Source organism: Centrocercus urophasianus, unplaced genomic scaffold (assembly GCF_019232065.1).
Source record: "Centrocercus urophasianus isolate 14NV4802_14NV808 unplaced genomic scaffold, USGS_Curo_1.0 seq_2, whole genome shotgun sequence".
Classification (NCBI taxonomy): Eukaryota; Metazoa; Chordata; class Aves; order Galliformes; family Phasianidae; genus Centrocercus; species Centrocercus urophasianus.
In genome coordinates, this window is record NW_024884755.1 from 13,216,066 (window position 1) to 13,240,271 (window position 24,206).

Here is a 24,206-nt window from a genome sequence, read left to right on the forward strand (position 1 = left end):
TTTACGATCTGAGAGAGGAAGCCTTGATACACTGCAACAACTCAATAGCTCAGTGCTGTACTTCATACTGAAAGTATTATTCATCAGCACACTTCGGAGCAGTGGCTGCTGCTCTGTAGACCCTCTCTGTGGTGGGTTGCACAGCACACACAACTCCTTTTTCTTGACCATAACTTTGCTTGCTTTAGCCAAAAACCTGAGGTATTTTAGTAGGGCACAAAACTTCACATTTTCTGTTACTGGGAGGTGAAACAATAAATCATTCTTATTCAATTAGGCTGATGAATGTTCCTCCTCTCCCCCCCCCCCCCTTTCTGTGTCTGTGTATGATTCAGTGACAAATTGGTGGGAACCCAAGCTGTGAAATTCAGTTTTGCCTCTGAAAGCCTTGGGGCATTAGAGAGATAAAAGCAGGCTACAGGTGTGTGCTGGTGGTTTTGTGCTTCCTGTGGAAAGGCAGCATGAAGTGCTATCATAAGTACACCTTTTGTTTACGTCATGGTTGGGATGTGCTGCTAGGTGCTCTCCCCCACTGCTTTTGGCTTAAGGCATTTATATAGTGCATGAAGCCTGCTGGCTCCCTCACTTTCCCGTGCAGGTTTGGCCAGTCTCAGGCTGTATATTATCAGGTGTCACTCAAAAAATCTCAAGTGTGGCTTCTCATTGCTGAGATCTTGCTTTGCTAGAGGTGCTATCAGCAGCTGACGAGCATCACTCTCACTTTGGGATGTGAGATTTATAGAACCATCAAGGTTGGAAAAGACCAGTAAGATCACCTAGCCCAACCATCGACCCATCCCCACCTTGCCCACTAACCATCAGTGGTCCCTCAGTGCAACATCTACCCTTTTCTCAAACGCCAGACTGTTTTTTGAGGAGGCAGAGCTCAGGGCAGTTCATCAGCTAGTAGTGAAATTCAGGTAGAAGCTGGATAGTTTTCTGTCTTGCTTTAGCAAAGTCAGGACCGACTCTAAATTTTCAACTCTGGACTTGGATGCTATCCTATTCAAACTAATATTAGGTCTGAAGATAGAAGGGTGTCAAAAACAGCTGAATAAACAGGCCAGATTGTTATTGTGTACTTAGGTCTCAGCTCTGAAGAGGAGTAAATACAATTGCAGGAGTATGCTGCTTCTCAGGAATGCTGAACTACCAGCCAAGGGGATTCTCATTTCTGTCCTGACAAGTCACTCTTCAGCATTATTGCAGGGCTGCCCATACAGCTAATTCTTTGCAATTCAAGATTTCCAGGTCAGGGTGACCACTAGTTTCACTGAATCACAGCTTCTCCTCTAAAGATGCCATAGTGCAGTGCTGCACCAACATTAAACCCTCGCTCAGGTTCCTAGCTGTAGAGGAAAGCTAAAAATCGGGTGCTCAGCAGGTCTCCTACAAACACAGCACTGGCAGTCTTTCCCAGGAGTGTAATTATCCTGCTCACACGATGCACTGGGTGTGAAAGCCTGACTCCGGGAGCTGGCATGCACTAAGTGCCTTGTTAAGCTGCTGTACTGGGACCCAGTTCTGCATTATTGATGCTTTGAGGACTCTTGCCAATTACTTCATGAGTATCTGGAGAAGACTTAAAGGAGCCCGAAGCAGCAGAGGAGATCTAGGTGTTGTTTTAGATTTCTCTTTCCTGTCTTGCATATTTGTTTCTTATTTGTGTATCCAGTGCATACGCATGTGTCTCTTTACTATAGTATTTGAGATGGGAAGCTTCCATTCTTAGGCTGTGGCCTAATAGGTGCATTAAGGGCAGCAGGTGGTTGTATGACTTGTTTGGATCAGCCCCGCTCTGAAGTGGTGGCACCTCACAGTCTGGAGTCCCCTGTGAGGACGCTGGCCTTAGGTTGGCTACTGGTCTTGGTTGGGTCTTGCACATCACACAGTGTTTGTACAAAGTAGAATTAAGAACGCAAATTGCAGATCTGGTGGCATTTTAGTAGGCTAAAGGACTGCAGTAGATTTGGTGATTTGTGCTGATTTGGTGCAGTGAGATGGGATATGAAAATGTGGATATAAAAATATCTCAGATGCAGGTGCTGTTCTGAAACCTGGTATTTCCCTGTGAGAAAGTGGGAAATTCAGAGCTCTGAAGCCTAGGGATCTGAAGCCAGAAATACCCTGTTTTTTTTCAAGGTCCTTTTAAGATGCTTGCAAGCATCAAATCAGTATCCAGTATCCATGCTCTCCCTAAGGCTCTGCAGCAGCTCTCTGACACAAACACGCTCCTCGAGCCGTGCACATCTCTCTTGCTGACGACATTGATGATGCAGGTGCACATGAGAGAGAAGCCAATCTCAAAGCCATTTATGGTGCTGGAGTGCTAGAAACTCAGCAAAATAATGCATTTGCCAAGGAGGAGAGAGTGAAAAAGGTGGGTAAGCGTCCATTTGGAAGGCTTTGCTGACTGGCGAGTGGGGAGGAGGGCAGGAAAAAGTGAGGGTGCCCACTGCTAGCAGCAGAAAGTAATAATGAAAGGGGATGATGTGGCTTTTTAATCTGATTTGCATATCTGGGAAGAAATAATCTCTCATGGTGCTACCAAAGCTGACTGGCATCTCCCAGAAGACAGAACTGGAATGGATTCTCTTCCAGAGATTATCTTTTGTTATCAGTTCCTACCACATGTAGCATTAGCAGCTGCTTAATCCTAATTTGAGGTGGTTTCTCAGGTGGCCTGTTCCCGAATCAGGGTGCCTCTGTGCCCGAAAGGACTTGCATAAATTCTGCAGCCGTGCAGTTAGGCAGTGCCGTGCTTTCCCGGTGAAGAATGGCTCTTGTGCTGCATGGAATGGGAAGGGTGCTGGTCAGTGGGGTGGTTCTGCACAGCAGGTATGTGCCTGGCTGTTCTCCACGGTGGCCTTGTGCACAGCTTTTTCTTTGGCAGACCTGGCCAAAGTGCAGTGATAAGATTGTGCGTGTTCGTTTTTTTCCTACGCACTATCTCTTCTCTGCAGTGGCAAAGTCATTTATTCCCACCGCAGCCTGAGTGCTGGTGGATGTCAAGGACCAGGCTTCACAGACACAGCCATCATGAGTGGAATATAAAGTGCACAAATAGGTATTAGAAACCTGGAGCAGTTCTGTTTGGTGTCAGGGGCGTTCTGTAACACAGCTGGTTGCGTTAGGGCTGTGCACAGCAAGTGCTGCACCTGTATAGCAGTCTTAATGTCACAGTGCTTTGTGACTTTTGATTTCTTTGATTCATGCTAAGCTCCTCAGTCAGGCAGTGCCTGCTGTAGTTGAGTGCTATTTATTTTCCACACACACTGCATTGCAGTTAGTCCACTGCAGGTTTGGGAAAGTGTATATGGTACACACATAGTCCTGCTTTTCACCTGATAGCTTATTTTATTTTATTTTATTTTATTTTATTTTGTTTTATTTTTTTGATGGAATGTGATTGTGCTGACTGCAGTGTGTGATGCAGAATCTCAAATGCAGAGGCATGTCAGACTTACCCCCGTCTGCAAGCTGTGGGTTGTGTCCACAGCAATCCTGATGCCCAGACAGGGTACAAACCAAGCAGTGGCTGCTCTGGAAAAAAAGGGCCAAAAACACTGCAGCAGGGAGCAGTGGGGTCCTGCAAAGGGGGATATTGCTGTGCCTCAGTGCAACTGAACCTTCCCCCTGGTGATGAGTCAGAGGCTGTCACAGAGCTGCAGATGAAGCAGGTGTCTGGCTCCTGCCCTAACTGTGCAACTCCTGCAACCTCTGCTTGGAGAATTTTCTCACTCTTTCTCCTTAGGATTTTAAAGCAGCTCAGGAGGGGTTTGTGGACCTGACCAGTCTGCAGCAGAGCAGAGCTCTCCAGTACGTGAGGGGCAACAGTGGTGGTCAGTTATAATGAAGTTTTTCATCCTGCCCAAGATTAGGAGGAAAGGTACCATGCAACTTAAAACTTAAAAACAAAAGAACGACCACTACAAACCTCATCTTCTAAAACATTTCTTCTTTTGGGGAGACGTTGCATGGGGTTTGCAATCCAAGACCACAGCACTGTCTCTACTAATGTTTTTTTGCAAGGGAGGAGCATCTTGTGCTTCTGCTAGAAATCTATCTGCAGTCATAGTGAAATTCTGCATAGCCAAAGCAACATTAAAAACAAACCGTAGCTTGGCTCCAGTATGAGAAATACAGAACAGCAGTTGCTGTGTGCAGGATGAAAGCTGATGTTTTGCCAACCTGAAGTGTAAAGCTGATGCTGGAACCGTGGCCTGAAGAATGGGAGTGTTTGCCAAAAGGAAATGGAAGCAGGGATGGAGGGTTTCGGGGAATGCATCAAAGTGGGCCCTGCCAAAAGCTCTCCCGTGTGGACAGGTCTGGTTACGAGAGTAACCGCATTAGCCCATGCAAAGTGCAGCTGCAGCTGCTGTTGGCCTTTTGCGTTTTCTAGCTGGGGAGCAGCATCTCAAATACACAGCTACAGGACTTGCTTTGGGATCTGCCAGCTGCGCTCCTGCATCTTTGTGACAAAAGGCTTCAGGCAGGGATTTGAGAGAAAGGCAAGAGACCAGTGAAAGCAAAGCCCAGATCCTTGCTTGCTCATGGGAAGCTCACCACTGGCATGCTCTTCCTTCCCCATGTGGGGCTAGAAGGAAGCCACGGTTTTTCAGTTGCCTTCAGTTTTTGGAAGCACATAAGCTATATTCACATGCAAATTTGTTTTCAGTGGGGTCTCTAAATTCGAGACCTTTGGTAGGCTATCTTTTCCTTCTCATCCTTTCATCCCTCCTTGTTGATGAAGGGTATCTTTGCAGTGGTCTTGAAGGCATCAGAGAGCACAAGCCCGGAAGCATGGTCAAGCAGGGGACGGTTCTGATCAAAGGAGGTGCGTGTGTATGTAATGCAAACATAATACACTTTGGGAGGAAGTTCTTCAGCACGTGGACATCACAGCTGCAGTGAGGAGCTGCCCTGTGAGCCCCTCAGTCCTTTTCTTCCTTTCCCCCAAGCTGAAATGGAATCTGTGTTTCATCCTTTTAAGATTCTGTTTACTTCAGCATTCTTCTGCTCCTGCAGTGTATTGTCCCAGTGGTATCTGAGCAAAGGACAAGCTCTGTGCCTGTGGCAAGTGCCCATTCAGTTGTTCCAGCTTGTGTATTAGTAACAACTCAACCTGTGTCACCACTTGCTGAACCCGTTGAACTCAGGTAGCTTTGAAACAGTGCTGATTTGGGTGTCCCGGGTTTCTTGCCTGGGTTAGCTGAGGTCTGGAGCGAGGTGGTAGACACCAGTGTGGCGGGGGAAGGGAGGAGAAGGGGAAGAAATAGGAAACAAAAAATAAGAGGTTAATGAATATAGGCTGAAAAGAGGTTTCCAGGGAGATGTTGCAATTGGGAAACACAGCAAGGGGATATCAGCTTTCAGCTCGCTCCCTGCTGCCTAGTGCTTGTTGGTGGTGCTTTTATTTAGATGTGAGTTAGTGATTAGCGGGGAGCCAGAAGACTTCAGTCTCACTCTGGAAATCACAAGGAGGTCATCTCAGCATACTTGCACTGCTTCTCGTTCCTACCTTTAATCATCTAGACCATGAGCTGCTCAGGGCAGAGACTGCCACTTGATGTATTTATTCAGGGTCTGGATTCATGGGTGCCAATCTCAGTGCCATAAATAATCTCAATTTCTTCAAGAATTTTTAATGCGAATTGGCAGAAACTGAAGAATTATGTAGACCTTCACTGAGCGAAGATCAGGAAGTGTTCAGCTTATGAAACTTCAGCTACAGTAGGGAGCAGTGCATAAGTGTTGCTGTGCAAAACCTTCAGAAGGTCAGGAGTTTGCTGCAATAAGAGCAGTCCGAGCTCCCTGATTTGTGAGGCTTTATGTAAATAGCCTCAGCCCTTTACCTTGAATGGAACTTTTTGTGGACTTAGTCAAGTAAGTTGCTTTTCTTCATACTGGTAGATCTAGCTGCTGATTTGAGTCTATCCCTGGATAATGGGGAAGCACATGTTAGCGACAAGTTATTCTTATGTTGTATCAGAATGTGGATCTAGCTGAGTTCTGGGGATGCCATCCTTGTTGTCCTCAAGGTATTGGGTTAATAACCAAGATGCCAGCAGGTGGTGCTCAAGAATACTTGGTATAGCTCCTGGCTTTTGTAGGACAAGCCAAAATGAGTGTTGAACATTGCCAGCAAATTTTCCCATTTCTTATTATACAGCATTTTAACAAAGTGTTCTGCAGCAGAGGGGAAAACAGTTCCAGTTCTCTGTGCTTTCTGTTCCTCTGTACACTTGTGTCCAGCCAGAGATACCTGCATTTCACATAAGCTCCATCCAAATAAAGCTATATTACCAGCTTGGCTCTGCCACCCCTCACTGTGCCAGGGGACCTCTGTGCAGGAGGGTGACCTTTTCCCTTCTGCTGGAACTGCCCTCGTTGCCCAGCAAGAAATAAACAATTGCTGGCACACGTGGCCCTCAGAGCCATGTACATCCCTGCCATAGCTCCTGCTTGGCCATAAAATAAGTGATTAGTTGGGTGTCGTGTGGAAAAGGATTGAAGAACAGAGAACTAAAACTTAACTGGCTATTAAGGATTAGAGTTAGTTATTTTTTCTAATGTCATATATTTGCTGACAGGAAGACTGGATCTCAAAAATACAGAATGTGGCAAAGCAGGGATGAGGTTTGGTCATCAGGATGGCCGACTTCATCCTGTCCTTTTTGGCTCAAGCATGCTGACTGCTTTAAGGTATTCTTTACATGAGTATTCATGTATAAAGGTATTCTTTACATGAAAGGTCTTCTTGGGGTCAAGAAAAGCAGCTGTGCCATGCCTTACATTTTTGTGCATTAGAGTTCCTATTTCTTAGTTCTCAACAATACAGTATTATCATCCCTGTCCGGGGAAGTGGTGAATGAGCAGGGGCTATAGATGAGTCCATCATGGGATAGAATAGCATATGAAGATGTCATTTAAAAAAGCTGAAAGTTTCCTATGCCGTAGACTTTACTGAGCTTTCTGTTCATAGCAATGTTCAAAAGCTTTTGAACACTGATGGCAAAAACCACTGCCTACAGATTTTTGTCACATGCTTGCTTAATAACATTGGAAAAGTAATTTTTCTCATGTGGGCTTCAATTCCTCCTCCTCTAAAAGAGGATTTAGAGTTAGATCCTTGGGTTTCTGCAAGACTTAATTAATTAGAGTGATTTGAGAATGAAGGATGCCCTGCCAGTGTCACTTATTCCCTATGCTGCTTCTTCTTCTGGATACTTATTAAATTCGGTGGTTTTGTTTTAAGAGTCAGCTTAGCAAGGTTTTTGGAATGACGTTAGCTCTGTGGTTCTGGCTGGTCAGTAACTAGAAGGGTCAAATTCCAAGCTGGCATGTGTTATTTTTACTCACATAAGTGGTCTCAGGAGCTGCTGCTTTTAGCAAAATCCGTGTGAAGCTGGATTCCCAGCCCAGGATTTTTCTTGTACACATTAATCTTGTGATGAATGCCGTGTGAGCAAGTGAAGGCATCTTTCACACTGTGTTCAGGGAAGGAAGCTCCCTGCGCATGTCCACATGCCCGTTCTCCACTACAGGTCTTTGCCCAGCAGCTTTGCTTTTAAGCTCATGAGCAATTGTTTCTCCCTCACTCCGGAATCAGCGCAGGTAGAATAGAGCAGATGGCTCAGTGTTGGCCAAGTGCACGCTGATACAAAGCAAATTGCTTCTGTATCTGACTGATAGGGTTCAAGCTTTAATTGAGGCTTTCAGCAAGGCACTCAACAGTGAAAAGCGTTCCGCTGAGAAAAACAGTGGCGTAACCATGGGCAAAGGTTCAGGACAGCAGAGTTCAACCTTCTTCAGGACAACATCCCTATTTATTTATTAATTTCCACCTGCTTTCCCACCATCACTCAAAAGGCTGTGTTCCTTCAAGGCTGTAGCTTGGTGATGCACTCTGATGTGCTGAGATCCGGAAGCAGAGGCTGTGAATTGTGTGGTACTTTTTGCTGGTGTGCACACAAAGCGGTTTTCCCTGAGTGTTGCCTGTGAGTGGCTGTCTGCTTTTGTAGGTCTCCCCAGCTCAGCAGGCAGCACAGCTCCTTCTGTCTTCTCTCTTATGTGCGTCAGCATCAGGAGAGCTTTAATTTTTCGTGGCTGTCTCTAAAAAGGAAAGGAAGCCTCCCTTGCCTTGGATACTTGGCTTTCTTTTGTGCTGGAGCAGATCCAACAAAAAGACCCTAAAAAGAGAACTGTGGATAAGCAAAATCGAGCTCTGTGTGATTCAGGTTTCCTAACTACTCCAAGAAATCTGAGGTGATATGGAAGCAGTGCTGGCAGCTTAAAGCCATCAGTGAATTCTCCCTGCCCCAAGGAGCTTGGAAGTGCAAAGTTTTTTGCTCTGTTCTGAAATCCAAAACATTCAGTAGCGTCCACAGCATGTTTTGCTGTTCCTCTGCTTTGTCAGTGGCTTAAAATGCACTGGAAGTGTGAACTGCTGCCAGCATGCTTTTGTACTTGCCTGAATTCAATTAAAAAGATAATTGGATTGCTTTATCAGCCTTTACGTGTCAGCCCAATGCCAGCCTCTTCCACCCCATCCAACAGTGCAGAAAAACCCAGAGCATCCAAAATCTGTTTTTCTGCATTGTTCTCTTTTCTTGTGTTTCAGATGGGGCACAGAGGTTGTGCTGTGCTTTGTGTTGAGCATTCTTAGAGCTGCTGCTGTGCTGGGGAAGGAGTGAGCAGCCTGATGGGGTGGGCCCAGCAGCGAGGAGAAGGGAAAATGCATGTAGCAAAGCCCCAAACCAAAACTGATCAAAGCAGGTCAACCCTTTGCAAAGTCTGCTTTATCACATTGATGATTCAAGCTCAGCCAAATCTTCGAGCTGCATGAAATGGGCAGTTTTTGTGACCCAACATGGGCCAACGCAGTCCTGCAGGTCTCGAGGCCCGTGCCTTGGCAAGCCCTGCTCCATGTGCTTCGTGCTGTCATCAGGAGTGGTGTTTGGACTCCAGACATCGCTTCCTTGATATTCTAGAGTTTCATTAAGTCACCTCTGGGGATTTGGGTGGGTGGACTTCCTCTGGGCAGCACTATTTATAAGAGCCAGCAGCCTGCAGTGCAGTCGTGTGGCAATGTGGCTGCCGAGGAGCTGCTGGGAGCTGCCTGGAGCTCAGAGCAGCCAGCAAGGAGTGAGGAATGATGTTGCTGGGCAGCCTGAGCATGGAAGTGCTGACATGCTGCTGCAGGGAGGGCTTAAAGACCCAGCCAGTGTGTTCCTGTCACCACTGGAGAGTCATGAAACTGCTACTCTTGACCTTCAAGGAAAGGGAGAAAAAACGACCTGTGGATCTGTGGGAATTTGTCACCGTGATGAAGTTCATTTTTATTTGTTCTGAATGCAAGTTTGTCAATGAGCAACACAGAATAAAACATCTGTGGAATGATATTATGACCTCCTCATCCCTGTGATTAGCTTCCTTAAGAAGTCCTAGAGCTTTGGAACCAGTGCAGTAGCAAGTACCTGTGGTTAGGCTGAGGAGTAAGGTGTTCTCAGGAGAAAGTGGTGGAAAGAAATGCTGTGGAGTTTAAAAACTGGTTTCAAAATCAAAGGAAACCATTGGTTTTATTTTCCATTTAAAAGTGTTTAAGTACAGCCTTTTAGCAAACAGGAAAGGCAAAACTCAAAATACAGAGCAATCCACTTGAAGGTCGAACATAAGTATACATCTAAATCAGCAAGATGCTGTTGACACGAGCCTTTCCTTTTCCTTGTAGAAGAAGATATACAAGTACAAGAAGGTGCTCAGCAACCCCAGCCGCTGGGAGGTGGTGCTGAAGGAGATCAGGACACTGGTGGATATGGCGCTGACATCTCCGCTCCAGGATGATTCAATTCACCAAGCACCACTGGAGATCGTCTCAAAACTGCTCTCAGAGGTATGGCCGTGCTCCTGCAAGACACTGTCACTTTAGATGAGGGACAAATAGTTTAAAAGTTCATGCGTGGGTTTTATTTTAACTTGGTCTTTCAAAATTCTTCTGCTCGTGATTTGAGTGGAATTTGTACTTGTTGGAGAAAAAGAGAATTTGATCCATGTTTGGTTTATTTCCAGAAACAATGTGTTTTCTCTTGAGGCTATGGGGTTTTGTTTGGTTATTCATGGTAAATTTGTTATGGATCTGATTCAAGCCTTATTTCAAGTAAGTGGTGAAACTCCCCTTGACTTCTATTCCACTGGCTTTGTTTACATGGCTGGTAATGCCTGAACAAGGCCAACAATATGTATTTGCTAATAAATTCATCGTGCAACTTTCTATTACAAGTTATCTAAAAGAAAAGTACTCTTCTTCTTCAGAGACATTTACATCTGTTTCAGATAATTAACTTTTCATGGATAGGAAGTATAATGCCAGGCAAGTTTTTGGTGTCCCAGTTCTGATGTGCAAAGATTTGTGATAACCATAGAAGTTGCTAACTGGTGTTCTTGCAGTCAGTTAAGATCTTAACAGCCTAAAACTTTGTGACCTCTGAATGGATCATGCTGTGGAGAGAGCCAAAACCACCGCATTAGTCAAAACCAATGACTTCCAGTAGGTTTATTGGCTTGTACCAGGTCCATTTTAGAAGAAGGAACTTCAGGAAAACTGTAGCAGTTATTATACGACCAAAAATGGTATCCAACAATTCTTTTACTAATTTTCTTAGAATTGTACAGCCTAGTGGCAGAAAACTGCTTAAGAAGTTTATCACTAGCTTTAGTTTTCCATTTCATTGAATTCTATTCTGGCATCCTGGTGCTTGCTCAGCTTTCATGGCTGGGGAGCCTTGAATCTGATAGTGCTTAGGAAGAAGTGGAAGCTTGTACAGCCTCTTGTACCAGGTGGTATAAGATCTTCCTTAAGAGAATGATTTTAATAAGATTAATTTAATTCTGAAATCAACAATTGCAGCCTTGAGCATTTCTTCTGATGCCTGATGGTAGCAGAGTACAGTGTATGCTGGTGTACCAGCTCAGTACTGTTTGCTCACTCATTTCTTCTGTTTAATCCCTTCAGAACAACAACTTAACCACTCAAGACCACGAGAGCATTATTGTGGTGAGTAACTTTCTGTCCAGATCTGGGGACAAATCTGTATTGGTTGATAACACTTCTCTTACTGCTTAAGCCTCTGTCCTAGGGAAGTTTGGGAAGTATTGGGAATAGGTGAACGGTTGGACTGGGTGATCTTTTAGGTCTTTTCCAACCTTGGCGATTCTATGATTCTATGATTCTATGATTCTAAGTAGGGGAAAGCACTTCTATCACTGTCAGTAAGTTTTGGGTGGATCAAACCCACTTGGACTATCAGTTTTCATGTGGCTTGTTGTTCCTCTTTTAATGTTTCATGGTAGTTTCCTTGTATGAAACAGCACAGCGTAAGTAGGGTTAATCCTCTCTCAAAATGGTCTTGTTACTGGGCTATAGAGTGCTATGTTTGTATCTGTATATGTACTTTAAATAGTCAAAAAAACATCATTTCCAGATGTGCCCTATAAAACCCTTAGGCTTAGTAGTTTCCTGAGGGGCTAATGCTGCCATACACAGAATGTCTCAATTTCTGGTGGTATGTGAGCAAGTGCTTGTTTTTTGCAAGTGTAGTTACGTGTATGCACCACTGCAGTTTAACCCCCTGTTCACTTGGTTTGTAGTAATACCCTCCTCAACTTTTATCTCTTCTGTAAGTTGTGTTTATTTAGGCATAGAAATAAGTGAATCAAATGGCAACCTCAGTGTAACAAAATACAGAATCTCAACAATTTATCAGAGAGGTGGAAATTGCTTCCCCATCACTATAATTTAATTTCAGTCACTGGCAATTTCCAGGAGATTTTCCCAGTAATCAAATCTAGAACTTCACCGCCTGATGGTATCACATCTCCTTGGATCTTTCTGCAAAGTGACAAGGCAGCATGGTGCTGCCAGTAGGTGTGAATTGTGTTTAGCTGCTGCTTAAGATACCGTTTTAGCTGTGATCAGTCACTGAGATAAGTTTCTGAGGTGGCATTTACTTCTCTTTGTGATCTGCTGTAGCTTTTGTTTTCCTCCAGTTCAGTCTTCCAGTCAGAGCTGTGTTTTGAGGGAAGGACTTTTTAACAGAAGATGTCAGGTAGCCCTGCTGTGAGCAGGGATCTTTGGCTAAATGGCCTCTAAAGGTCCTTACAGCCAACATTTATCAGTGGTTCTGAGAGCTGGCTGCTTCATTCAGTCATGCCCTGCTGCAGGTTGTGCCCAGCCATGAAGGAGTTGGTGTTTTCTGCTACTGTGCAGCTAAACTATGTTATTATTAGGAAGTACTGCTGTTACTGATATATGTGTCATGTCGTAGAAGTACACAGTGATTTGCTGTGCGGATGAAACCATCTTTCCTTCTCTATATGATCCTGGAACAGATCAATATTACTAGTCATCCCTTCCTGGTAAGGGATATTGCTCACAGCTGGGTGATGTGAGACAGCAGGGTTCTGCCTTTAACCACAGGGCACAGAAAGAACACAGGCTTCTCTCACGTTGTCCCTCTTCCACAGTGACTGTACAGGCAGAGTTGGGACGCGCTTGATAAAGTCAGTTACCTACATCCAGTAGGGACTGGGCTGAACAAAACAGCTCGTTTTTTCGTAGGCTGACAGCCAACCAGCTCCACCTCTGAGGCAGTGATCCTCTGGCAGTGGTCACACAAACACAAAGATGTGGGGTTTTTGCATTGCCTGGCTGGTGGAGGTTGGCAGGCGCTATGACTGACGCTGCAGGAGGTGAATTGAAAAACGTTCCTTGGTTTGGGTGTTGGGTGGGTAGCAGAGATGCTCTGGTCTCATTGCTCAGCGTTGCCTTCTCCATCGGGCCACTGTTGCTGTGCTGCCAGCAGAGGTAGTGACTAGTTACATGTAGTTGGCACACCAGAATGAACAGAAGCTTCACAAATATTACATGGTAGCCCAGACAGGTCTTGCAGGTGCATATGGGTTTCATTGTTGAAATTCACATTAATCTTAACCTGTTTGCTTGTGAACGTGGCTGTTGTGAAACACATTTTGAGCAAACTCACTGAGGCTGAAATACTGAAGAAGACGAGAGGGAGAGCACAATGCAAAATAGGCTACCATAGTAAAACTGCAGACGCCATCCAGATAAAATATCTGGTGTTCAGTTGCTCAATACAAAATGTCCTAGCTGCTATGTTTAGAGTCTTTTAAATGGGTACTGGGAATCCCTTTAGCTCAAGATTGGAAAAGCCCAAAGGCACCATCATGTAGAGAGAATACATTGTTCTAGTACTGTTTTCTAATTTACAAGGGAAGTAACAACAAAGTAGGCTCATTATGCTCTCAGTGCCAGGTATGACCTCCAATGTATTTGCTAAGCATAACCACATTGGTTTTGCACAGAAGCAAACGAGGAATGATTTCAGAAAGTTAGATGTTTGATTTTGATAAATAGGGTCTTTCCAGGTGAGTGCTATATTTCTTTTCATGATTTGTTGGCTGTGTGTGAGCTTGAACTCTTTCATAAGAGACACATGTTTGCTTGAAGTTTTTCTGTTGTATCTTTTAGAGAGATGTTATTACTGAAACAGTGAAGCAGAGTTGTCCTTGCTGTGCTACATACCAAAACAATGGATCTGCTCTTGTTTTCATTCAAACCCTTAAAAAAAAGTGTTGTGGGTTTACACTGGTGTATTTGAAAGCAAAGATTTCCAGAGGGTTCATAGTAAGTGTAAGCTTACACGTAAAATGCACAGCCCATCTCTAATTTCTATATAGATACTTTTGTCCTTTTTTAAAAGTGAAGTGACCTCTCTTTTTGGGGAAAAAAAAAAATCCCCTTCAAAAAGCTTACTGCTGTTGTAGTCTTCTAATTAATTTACTTCTCTCTTTTTCTATAGGCAATTGCACCTTTGCTGGAAAACAACCATCCTCCTCCCGACCTCTGTGAATTTTTCTGCAAGGTATAAAAACAACCTTCTGAAATCTCCTGCTTGTACCTGAGTGTAGTTCCCAGAGGGGGTTTTGGTTTCTTCTTTAAATCCTTACCTCATGCCCAAATCTTCTGGTCAGCAATCAGTGATATTGAAATAGCTGACAGCAGCAGTCTGATAAATGGATCCATATTTTTACTGCATCAGCCTGCATAGTACTGATAATTTATAAGAGTTCAGATCTTCAGACTCCTCCACCTCGATCAGGGTACATGAGTTGTCCTACTGTGTTCTATTTAGTTAATGCAAAATCACTGAAGTCAGTGGGTTGGTATTGTGGTGTGTAACTCAGGCGTAATGGTACTGTGTCATTGGGTAATGTCAGCAGAAAGATCCTAAGGACTCGTCCTCTTTCCTGGTAAATCCATGCTTCTGCTTGCATCTTTTCTGTACAGTGTGGAGTATTTTGGATTGCAAAGCTTTGGAATTTGTAAATATTACTTTTCTTCTAGGTTTCTTTGTGTTTCAGATTTAAGTCTGCTTTAATCTGCTCGCTGATGAGTGGATGTACATTTGTCAGACTGTCTGGATCTTGCTTAAATTTCCTACCCAGAGTTACTTGTTAACAGTCACACTGGAAATTAGGTCAAATTTCAAGAAACAGCACTGACTTTGTTTCACTTTTGTAAGTCAGCCTTCGGGCTATTTCTAGACTCAAACTGAAATACCTCTAAGACTCTTGTTGCCCGCCTCCAACCTACATGGCACTTTCATATTTTTTCATGCCTTTGGTCTCCCTTCAGAACTTAATTATCTTTAAAGGTATGAGACAGGCTTTGTACAGTTGCAGCAAGGGAAATTTTGATTACAGTCTACGAACTCTCCTTCCTTAGAGATAATCAGAACTTGAGTGGGCAGGTTTAATGAGCGGGCTCATGTGTCTTCAGAACTAGCCCTGCCTTGAGCAGAAGTTTGGACCAAATGACCTTCAAGAGCCCTTTGCAGCCCAAATTATTTGGACTGAGGGAGACCCACCTTGCTAATTCTGCAGCTCACTCAATGACTTGTTCCTTACAGCACTGCCGAGAGCGCCCACGGTCAATGGTTGTGATAGAAGTGTTCACACCAGTGGTACAGCGGATTCTCAAACACAACATGGTGAGTGCGTGCTTTACGGGAACCTGGGCAAGTTAGAGCAATCTTACTGTGACGTCTCGTGTAATGAGCAACTGCTGTTTTGTCCATAAGGCACGAAGCAATGTGACACCAAAAATCAACCCCCCCAGTGTGAATGTGGCATGTAATCACGTATTGCTTCGTAATACAGAACTAATGAGCATGCAGTGGCATTCAGACAAAGCTGTGATTCGATGAGTGTTTCTCTGGGCAGCAGTGCCAACTCGTTCTGCTCCAGCTTTCTCCCACCTGGCTCCTTGTTTACGCTCTGCATGTCATCCTTACTGTTACATTGGTTTAAAATCAATTAAAAAGCAAAATCAGAATAGGGGCTTTTTTGATTTTTGAACTGAGACCCTGAACATTTTATCTTTAAAACAGTACTAACTCTCTGCAATTCTGTTTTTCCTTAGACTCATGTCCAATGTATTCTTATGCAAATTTCCTGAGTTTCCTTGTGTTTTCCTACTTGTTCTCCATACTTCTCACTCCAGGCATTATGAACTCCTGTCATTTAAGTGTTCTTTCCTAGGCTGCTTTCCCTCTTCATGTTGCCAATCAGTTCCATGGTAGTGATTGGAATAAGTGCTGGGGACTGCCCAACCAGCCTCTCTTTCCACCCCCTTCACTGAACACTGAATACATTCTTGCATGATCTGTGTTCCTTTCCAAAGGGAGATTGGAGTGCTTACTGGTCCTCCATTCTTTGAGGCATATTAAATTTCTAGCCTTGGTTTTTATGTTATGCAAATAAATTTTACTTCACAACGCTGTGGCAAAAAGTTAACAAGTAAAATATTTAAAGCAGTCAGTCTAGCTGTGATGTCAGGGATGGGTCTCATCCCTCTGCAGCTACAGAAGCAATTCCATTTCACTAACTGGTATAATTTTGGAAACCATCCCGTCTTCCTGTGTACAGCATGGATCCAGTAGAAAACAGTTCTTATTCCTTATTTTTATAACAGTATTATTTAACTCCTTGAGTTTACAGAACTGGCTGGGAAACCTAAGATGGCGAAAAGGTCATATTCCTGGCTCTGTGCCTGTGCTCTCCAGACATGTAAACATTTTTGAATATTCTGTAGCGTTCAATGAAATATTCTGTAAATGTTATTCTTGGATTTCAGGCTGATTTTTTTTAAAGAATCCAGAGCTCTTGAGGGGTCTCAAATAAAATCTAAATGCATAGTGTAGTGCTTGTATATGGTTAGCTTCAGAGAATTGGGTATATTTACTGTACTTAACATTTGCAGATTGAAAATCAACATGTCTGTACCGCAGTGTGTAGTCAGAGAATTTACGGTGTCGTATATTAATTGGAGTGGATTTGGGCACTTTACTACTCTCTGGGGATTTCTGTACTGAATAGTCTTTTAAAGAATGTGTGTGTGTGCATGTAAATAAAGTAATCCTTCAGGGAGACAGTGCTGTTGGCAGTAAACTTCATAACCTTAGGAGGCCACGTGCAATTTAGTGTGCTTAAAGCAGGAAAGCTGGCTGTCTGCTCCAACCTTTGCCACTACTTTCCTCTGTAATCTCTGGTAAGTTGGTGGCAAATTCTGCTCACATTTTCACACTTATAAAACAGAGAGAGAGTGCTTTATTTGTCTATCGTGCTGAAGTCCCAAAAGAGTAAGGATAGCATTTGTCATGCTGATGCTCACTAGTAGGTGTAGGCTGGGGATGTGCTGAGTTGCTCTGGAAGTGCTTGAAGCCTCTCTGCCTTCTGATTTCAGCTCCTTGAGGGCTCAGCCCAAATGTTTGAATACAACCATTATTGCTTTATATCTTAAGAATGAACAGTATGGATAGTGTACATCATTTAGAACCTGATGTGGTGACAGAGCATCATATTATTTTTGGAGGTATTTTATTTTAGAGCTTCCAGCAATGACATCCTCTTTGCAATCTCCTGGGCTTTTGTTCCAGTTTCAGTTATAGGGCACTTATGGGGTTGCAAATATTCATACACTGTAACTGCATGAGCCATCGTGTAAGGAGTTCCCATGAAGTTAAATGGCACCAGGGGAGGTATGAAGTCAGTGTGATCTTGTGCTGTGGAACCAAGTGCATTTGCACTGCCAGGAGGAGCTGTTAGATATTCAGTGGATTTAATTATAATACCAACTGTGAAATCACTGACAGTCCTTTTCCTGTGTGAAGTTACCACGTATCCATTCAGCAGTGGCAAAGAGCGACATGGAGATTTGAAGGGATCACTGTTCTGTCTAGGCTTGCACTCACATTTTTGGTAATTTTCTCTAGTTGTAAAACCTATCAGATGTTATGCTCTAGAAGTCCCTGAAAGCAAGATAAGTAACAGAAGCTGTCGGCACTTTGGAAGCATGTCTTCTCTTTCACAGAGCCCTGGCATGTTAACAAAGGTGCCATTTAGTTTTTCGTGTTGACTCCTCTTCCCCATCCAGGTGCTGGAGGGAAAACTAGGAGGTATGCAGTGGGTCCTGCTCAACACTTAGAAATTCAGTTCTGCAGCTCTGTAAAACCTATATCATAAGGTTGCACCTGCAAAAATTTGAGGAAATGTGCTGAGGAATAGCACTTATCAGACAGCAGATTGTACTCCTTTCACGTCTCAAAATAGCATGGAAGGTGAGGAGACGTGAGATTTCAGTTAGCAGGTGCCTTGCTGACGGCAGGACTGAAAGCAAGCAACTGTTGAGCTCACCTGTCAAATTCATGTTGTACCTAAGGGTAGAGATCCCTAGAGAGAGAACTGATCTGTGTTTTATACTTAATCACTTAAAGGTCATGTGTCAAACAAGATTCTCACTTAAAACAGAATAGACAGTATGTCAAATATTGAAGTAAAAATGCATACATAAGTTGCCTTTCTAAGAAACTCCCCACAGCCTTCTGTTCTCCAAGCTAGAGCTCAGCTCCCTCAATCTGTTTTCATAGGAGAGGTGCTTCAGCCCTTTGATCATCTTTGTGGCCCTTCTCTGGACCTGCTTCATCAGGTTCACATCCCTCCTGTTTTGGTGGCCCTGGGTTTGGGCTCAGTACTCCGAAGATCTGAGTGGAAAGGAAATTGCAAAGCATGCCATTATTAGGGAGCAGCACATTACTTCAGCGTGCAGTGGTACTGTGCTCCTGAAGCTGTCAGCATAGCAACAGAGTGAATTCAGTTGTGTTTGAATGGATTTCTTTTGAAAACCCACAATTTCAATGTACATTGCAAGCATGTTTCACCATCTTCACTGAGTCTCTCCTTTTTGGACAGGATTTTGGGAAATGCCCTCGATTGCGTCTGTTTACTCAGGAGTACATTCTGGCTTTGAATGAGCTGAATGCTGGAATGGAGGTGGTGAAGAAGTTTATTCATAGGTTAGTTACATTTAATGTTACGCTGTATTTTCCAGGCCTGTCTGCATGCTTATTTCCATTACTTCTCCCAACCCCGCTCATCTCTGTGCTTACCTGTGAGTAGCTGGTTCAGTACTGGCAAACAGCAGATAAGTGAGAGGTGTCCATACGGAAATGTTGCTGAAAACTTTTTTTTAGCTTATTCTCAAATGTATGAGAATATATGGGGTTTTCTGACTGTATACACACTGGAGGTGAATGGACACCACTGTATGTACATTTCCATTATACATTGAGACTCAAAGCCTTTATAGAGAAATTCCCATCAACTTTAGACCCCATAATGCTCAGTCATGTGAGCTTTCAGAGGAACTGTAGAGATACCACATTGAATGAACTGAAGAAGCAACTTGGCCTTCGTCTGAAGTAGACTATTTGATGGCGATTTACAATGTTAAAATAACTCTCTTATGACCTTCCTTAGGATTCCCCAAGACTGCCTATTCCAGCACCTCCTTCTGTCTGACTCTTTTTGCCCACAGAAATCTTCATTGCAGTGATGTCATCTTGGCTTTTGTTTTTCAGCATGCACGGTCCAACGGGACAATGCCCCCATCCTAGAGTTCTGCCAAATCTTGTAGCTGTCTGCTTAGCAGCCATTTATTCATGTTACGAAGAGTTTATCAACAGGTCAGTATGAATTTTCAGCTCACCCTGTATTTCTCACTTTCAAACCCTTGGCATCAAAGAGTTTTCATTCAGGCTGTAAACAAGGTTGCTGTGAGCATGGGTGTGTGGGAGCATGTCTTCATTCTCACTCCACCCATTGCTAGAAGGGGTTGTGTGTAAATCCCTGCATATCCACAGCTTTGAACCTGAGCTGGTTTCATGATACTGTCTCCATTATTGTGGAAAATCTGATTCCTGACTTACCACAAGATAGGTGCTGCAGCTCCTGACACACGAGCCAATTTCCAGTAGACACGAAGGGTTCCTGTCTGCTGTGTTTCCTGTTTGTTTATGGCTATCTGACTTTCCTCATGGTAGAGCACGGACAGGGGCTGTGTAGTGTCCAACAGAAATTCCAGACACGAGGGCTGCAGACAAGTGTCTGGGCATGCACTGTAGCCAGATACATACTTGGGCATGGATCCTGTTACAGCTTTGCTCAACTTCGATGGGAAAGTTCACCTTTATACTAAACTGGCATGTCCACTGGACTAATGAAAAGCTGAAATCTTTGTAGCGTAGGGGCTGCAGAGTAGTGCTGTTACAGCATTTTACTATTTATAGTTGCTTTCAATAATCCAGTCACAAAGGAGAAAGCAGTATGGTGGGCTAGGGTGAAAAGCAGTGGGAAATTGCGACAGATCTTGGTTTCTCCGTGTTTCTCTCTCTGTCCCACTCTTCACTGCTATGTCTGGCTATTGAAATTATTTGTTTATTTTTAAAATTCAGTCGAGACAATTCGCCAAGCCTGAAGGAAATTCGGAATGGCTGCCAGCAGCAATGTGACCGAAAGCCTAATCTCCCCCTCCGCCTTCTTCACACGAGTCCTGACCTGGTCTCTCAGGAGGCTACCTTGACTGAATCCCGGCTCAAGCCAGTCATTGTCACTTCAAATGAGATCCATGTGGAAGTGGAGCACAACAACAAGGCTAATCAGAAGATGACAGCCAACGTGGGCAATGACAGCGAGCCCAACCTGATTGACTGCTTGATGGTCAGTCCCACCTGCAGCACCATGAGCATTGAGCTGAGCGCCCAGGCAGACAGGATCCTTGGCTGCTATGTGGAAATACTCAAGATGCTGTGAGTAACTATTTTAAACAGCGTTTTGAACAGTGTCATCTTAGCAATGGGGGAGCTTTTCCCACAGGCCTCTCTTCTTCAACATCTGTGGCCAGCAAGCACACGGTTATAAATCTAACTCCAGCACTGGCGTCTAGCCTCTGAAAGAGACATCTGGCACTGCCAATACATTCTAAAAATAGCATTAGGAAGATGAAAAGGGAAAGCTTATTTGTACAGTGAGCCTCACGCATGTTACAGAAGACAGGACGTTGTTGCCAGTGGTTTCTGTTTTGTTCTTAGCTGCCAAAATAAAAGATCCATTTATCTCCTCCAGGGCTGTTGGGATTGCCCAAGACAAAGCTCAAAAATGTAGACCCATGTTAGGCATGTGGCTTGTGCAGCAATATGCAGCACTGCTGCCTTGGCTTCTTCAGGAGCTGGATGAGGACAGTATTTGTCATTTAGGTATTCTCCTTGCATGTTTGTAGAATTTTTATGGCCTGCTCAAATTTACTTCTGTTATAATAGATCCTCTGTTTGTTGATCGATTGCTTTGGTACAGCAAACCTGTATAATGAACGAGTGCTCAAATAACCTTTACTGTATGATGGCTTCATAGTTTCCTGGGAGGCAAATCTTCTGAATATGTTCAAGAGGAATGTAAAATACAAAGTTCTCTGGGAAACGCTTGCTTATCTCCTGGATAAATAAATAAATGAAAGAAGGAGTAACACAGAAAGTGGACTGCAGAATAGAAGCTTGTAATAGAACATATGTTCATGAAGGAAAACAACCTGAAACAGTTTTGTTGGCTTTGACATACAGCTTTCCTACTGTGTGGCAGTATGTCTATAGGCAAACACTAATGATTTTTAAACAATGAAAGGCTTAATGAAGTAATAGTTGATTTTTTTTATTTTAATATTACACAACAGTGGGTAAAATTCAGACTCCTCTGTAAACTGTATTTAACTACAGTGGAGTCAAGTGCTAGCCTGGGTGCACATTTTCCAGGAACTGCATGAAGTCCAAATGCCGTAATGAAGGATTTTGTGAAAGTTTTTTTTTCCCACATTTTCAGTATTTTCAGAATATTTAACACCAATGTTAATGTAATTACTTCACTCACCTTTGAGCTGTCTTGCAAATACAATTGTAAGGACAAACAGAGTTGGAGACGGGACAAATGGATCCAAGGTACTGTTCCCATTAGATTCTTGAGCAGGAGGCTGCTGAAGGATAATTTTTGTTTCCTTACCCTATTCTCTACCTTCAGGAATGTTAGCATTTAGAATTGCAGGGCATCTGTCTTTCCTCCATCTAATGGTTTCTAAGTCTTCATGCACTGAGACCCAGGTGCTGCATTAAACATGTTGTGTATTTATTCCTGTCCCCATGACTCTAGATGTTTTCCATAAACACTGTGAACCCTTTCAGTCCTGATGCTGGCTTGGATGCTGACTCATTAAGCACTGACGGTTTTGGTTTCATCACGCAGCTGACACACACTTACAAACACATTTGCAAACAGGCATGTTCGTCCTCACAGTCTCTCTAAATTTTCAAAGTTTGATATGCCAGGTCTCCATTCCCATATTACTTCCTGCACCAAGAACTCTGTATTTCATTCTGTACCTTAAAACAATTTTTAATCAGTTTTTATTTTTTTTATTTTCACGATCACAATTGATGCAACTTCCCTTAGACTGCCTTGCCGGAACCCACACCCTGCTTAAGAAATCACAACCTGTGAAAATACAAGGCAGTGTCTAAGCCAGCACCACAGCTGGTATATATTGTCACACAGCTCACAGTTCCACTGATTTGGGTTCCCTTCCATTCCTGTTCGTCCTTGGATTTATTTTTTATTTTTGGTCCCAAAAACATTCATGCACAAATGAGTTCCATTCGTGGTTCTGCTGCTAGCTTACTGGGAGGTCTTAGATGAGTTGCTTTTTTCATGTGCATCATTTTCTTTATTTGTAATATAATGGTAAACTAAATAAAGCATTGGAAAAGCACTGTAGAAGGGCTAGTACTTACTGACAGAAGTGCTGGACAATCCTGTTACGATGCTGATTTTTTTGCATGCCAAGCTCTTCTTGAACAAAGCCTTTCTGAGGTACTAAACACTGTTACTGTACTTTGAAAAATGGAAGATTTGAAGAAAGGGAGTTGGAGATCATGCCAATAGGAAGAAAACATTCATTATGAAAATAACAGCTATCCAGAAGCTGAGCTCTCAGCGGGCAGCCACTAAAATAATGTTCTTATTAATAACAGTGGTAAGCCAAACATAAATAAGTTGCTTAGCATTGAATTTAATTGTTCTTTTAGGTGTCTGACTCAATATCATCATTAAAACGAGAGAGTCACCAACAATGGTATTCTTTTTTGCATAATTAACTTAGGGCAGCAGGGAGTAATTTATTTAGGCAGATTTTAATTATTGAAAGTCTAGCAAATGAGAATTCTTAACAGTTTTCTTCAGCAGAGGACTTTTTATTGTTCACCTAACGCCTACGTGATACATACTTTTGAATAAAAAGCTTCTAATAGTGATTAGAAAGTAACAGCAATTATTTAATAGCCACTGTAAGGCCTCACTTTTTGCACAGAAGACTAAAGTGCAGATTAGAGAGAGTTTGGCTGTATTCACAGCACTAGAAATATCTTTGAACCTTTTGTAACATGGTTGAGTAACAATACACAACTATTGCATACTACAGGAAAACGTGAAATCATGGATTGAAAGATGTTGGCAGAGGAAGGGCAGTCTTTAGTGGAACATAGTATTTTCGTCCTGCACTCAGAAGTAGATCAGACTCCTATGTCAATATCCCCTAATGCAGTCTGGATTCTGATAAGGTTATTGATGCCAGCCTGAATGCTACGGTCTTAAATTGGTGCTTAGAAAATGCACTAAATTAATTGAAATCTTTCCGTGCATCATATTGAATCTGGGGATCTGAGAGCTGCTTAGCGTTGCCCAGCTCCTTACTTGAATGCTAATCTTTCTATGCATTAGGGAATTTCGTGTACAGTCGAACTTAGGCTTGAACATCACATCTGTGGTTAGAAAAATTTGTGGTAAGCAAGGCTGTGTGTCCTCTTCTATGGAGTGAATAGCATCAAAACCTGATGTGGTCCGAAGAGCTCCAGATGGCACTTGGTGCTGTACCTAACAGAGGGCCCGAGGGGCTGTTTGCCTGCCCCAGCCCTGAGCTCAGCCCCATGCAGTGTGATTCAGAGGAGCTGAATCAGAGGGGCACATGTGTTGGAGGACTTGGCCATCTTTTTCCTGCCAGGTAACAAAGAAGTTGCCTAAAAGATGTTTGATCTTGCCAAGCCTCTTGATCTAGAGAAACAAGCTATTTCTTTACAGTTGCTCCTTGTCTCCTTATTGTGCTCTAAAAACGAAGAGGATTTGGGGCTTGCCGTCTCTGGGCGGTAAGACTGCCAGCCTTCCAAATGCAAGTCTCCGCCGGAGCTTCCCCTGCCTTCCCCGCATTCCCCAATAGGTCAGGGGCATGCTCTGCATATCCCAAGAGGATTCTCTTGTGTCATGTTTATCAGGGTTGCCCCGGGCTGCTAATATGTTTTGGATTGTTTGTGCCGCACATGACATATGGGCAGGTTTTCATTTTGGTGAAAGGTGATCCCTGGCAAGGAAAATGTATTATGTCGACAGGCCGATAGCAACGATGGCCCGAAGGCAAAATCACTGTGGAGGGGGATTAGGCCAGACAGGTTGGCCAGGGCTGCGGGCTGTCCCTTCAGAAGGGCTGTTTGTAAGCCCGGTCATGGGGCTTGAGCTCTGTGCAACTTGGCACCCATTGAGGGGCTGTAATGGGACTTTGTTCTCCAAGCCCTCCCCGTATCTCTGTGCTCCATCCCCTCCTGTGCAGCCTTAGGGCCAGGCTTCTCAGCTGGGGCAAATGGTGGCCCTCCCTCACTGCTTCCAACACCTCTGCTATGTGCCAGAGCTCTGAATGGGCC

The 24,206-nt window shown here is 43.6% G+C and overlaps 1 protein-coding gene across 1 annotated transcript in view; it reads left to right on the forward strand.

Moving 5' to 3' along the window:
• The window catches only part of LOC122161706 (c-Maf inducing protein), a 99,957-nt gene extending 79,698 nt beyond the window's left edge, over positions 1 to 20,259 (forward strand). Inside the window, exons 4-10 of the mRNA XM_042821283.1 lie at positions 9,734 to 9,895; positions 11,015 to 11,056; positions 13,881 to 13,943; positions 14,991 to 15,071; positions 18,331 to 18,434; positions 18,999 to 19,103; positions 19,872 to 20,259. Coding sequence (XP_042677217.1) covers positions 9,734 to 9,895; positions 11,015 to 11,056; positions 13,881 to 13,943; positions 14,991 to 15,071; positions 18,331 to 18,434; positions 18,999 to 19,103; positions 19,872 to 20,229 — 915 coding nt within the window. The 3' untranslated portion in view covers positions 20,230 to 20,259. The remainder of the gene's footprint in view (positions 1 to 9,733; positions 9,896 to 11,014; positions 11,057 to 13,880; positions 13,944 to 14,990; positions 15,072 to 18,330; positions 18,435 to 18,998; positions 19,104 to 19,871) is intronic.
• Positions 20,260 to 24,206: the final 3,947 nt, after the last annotated feature.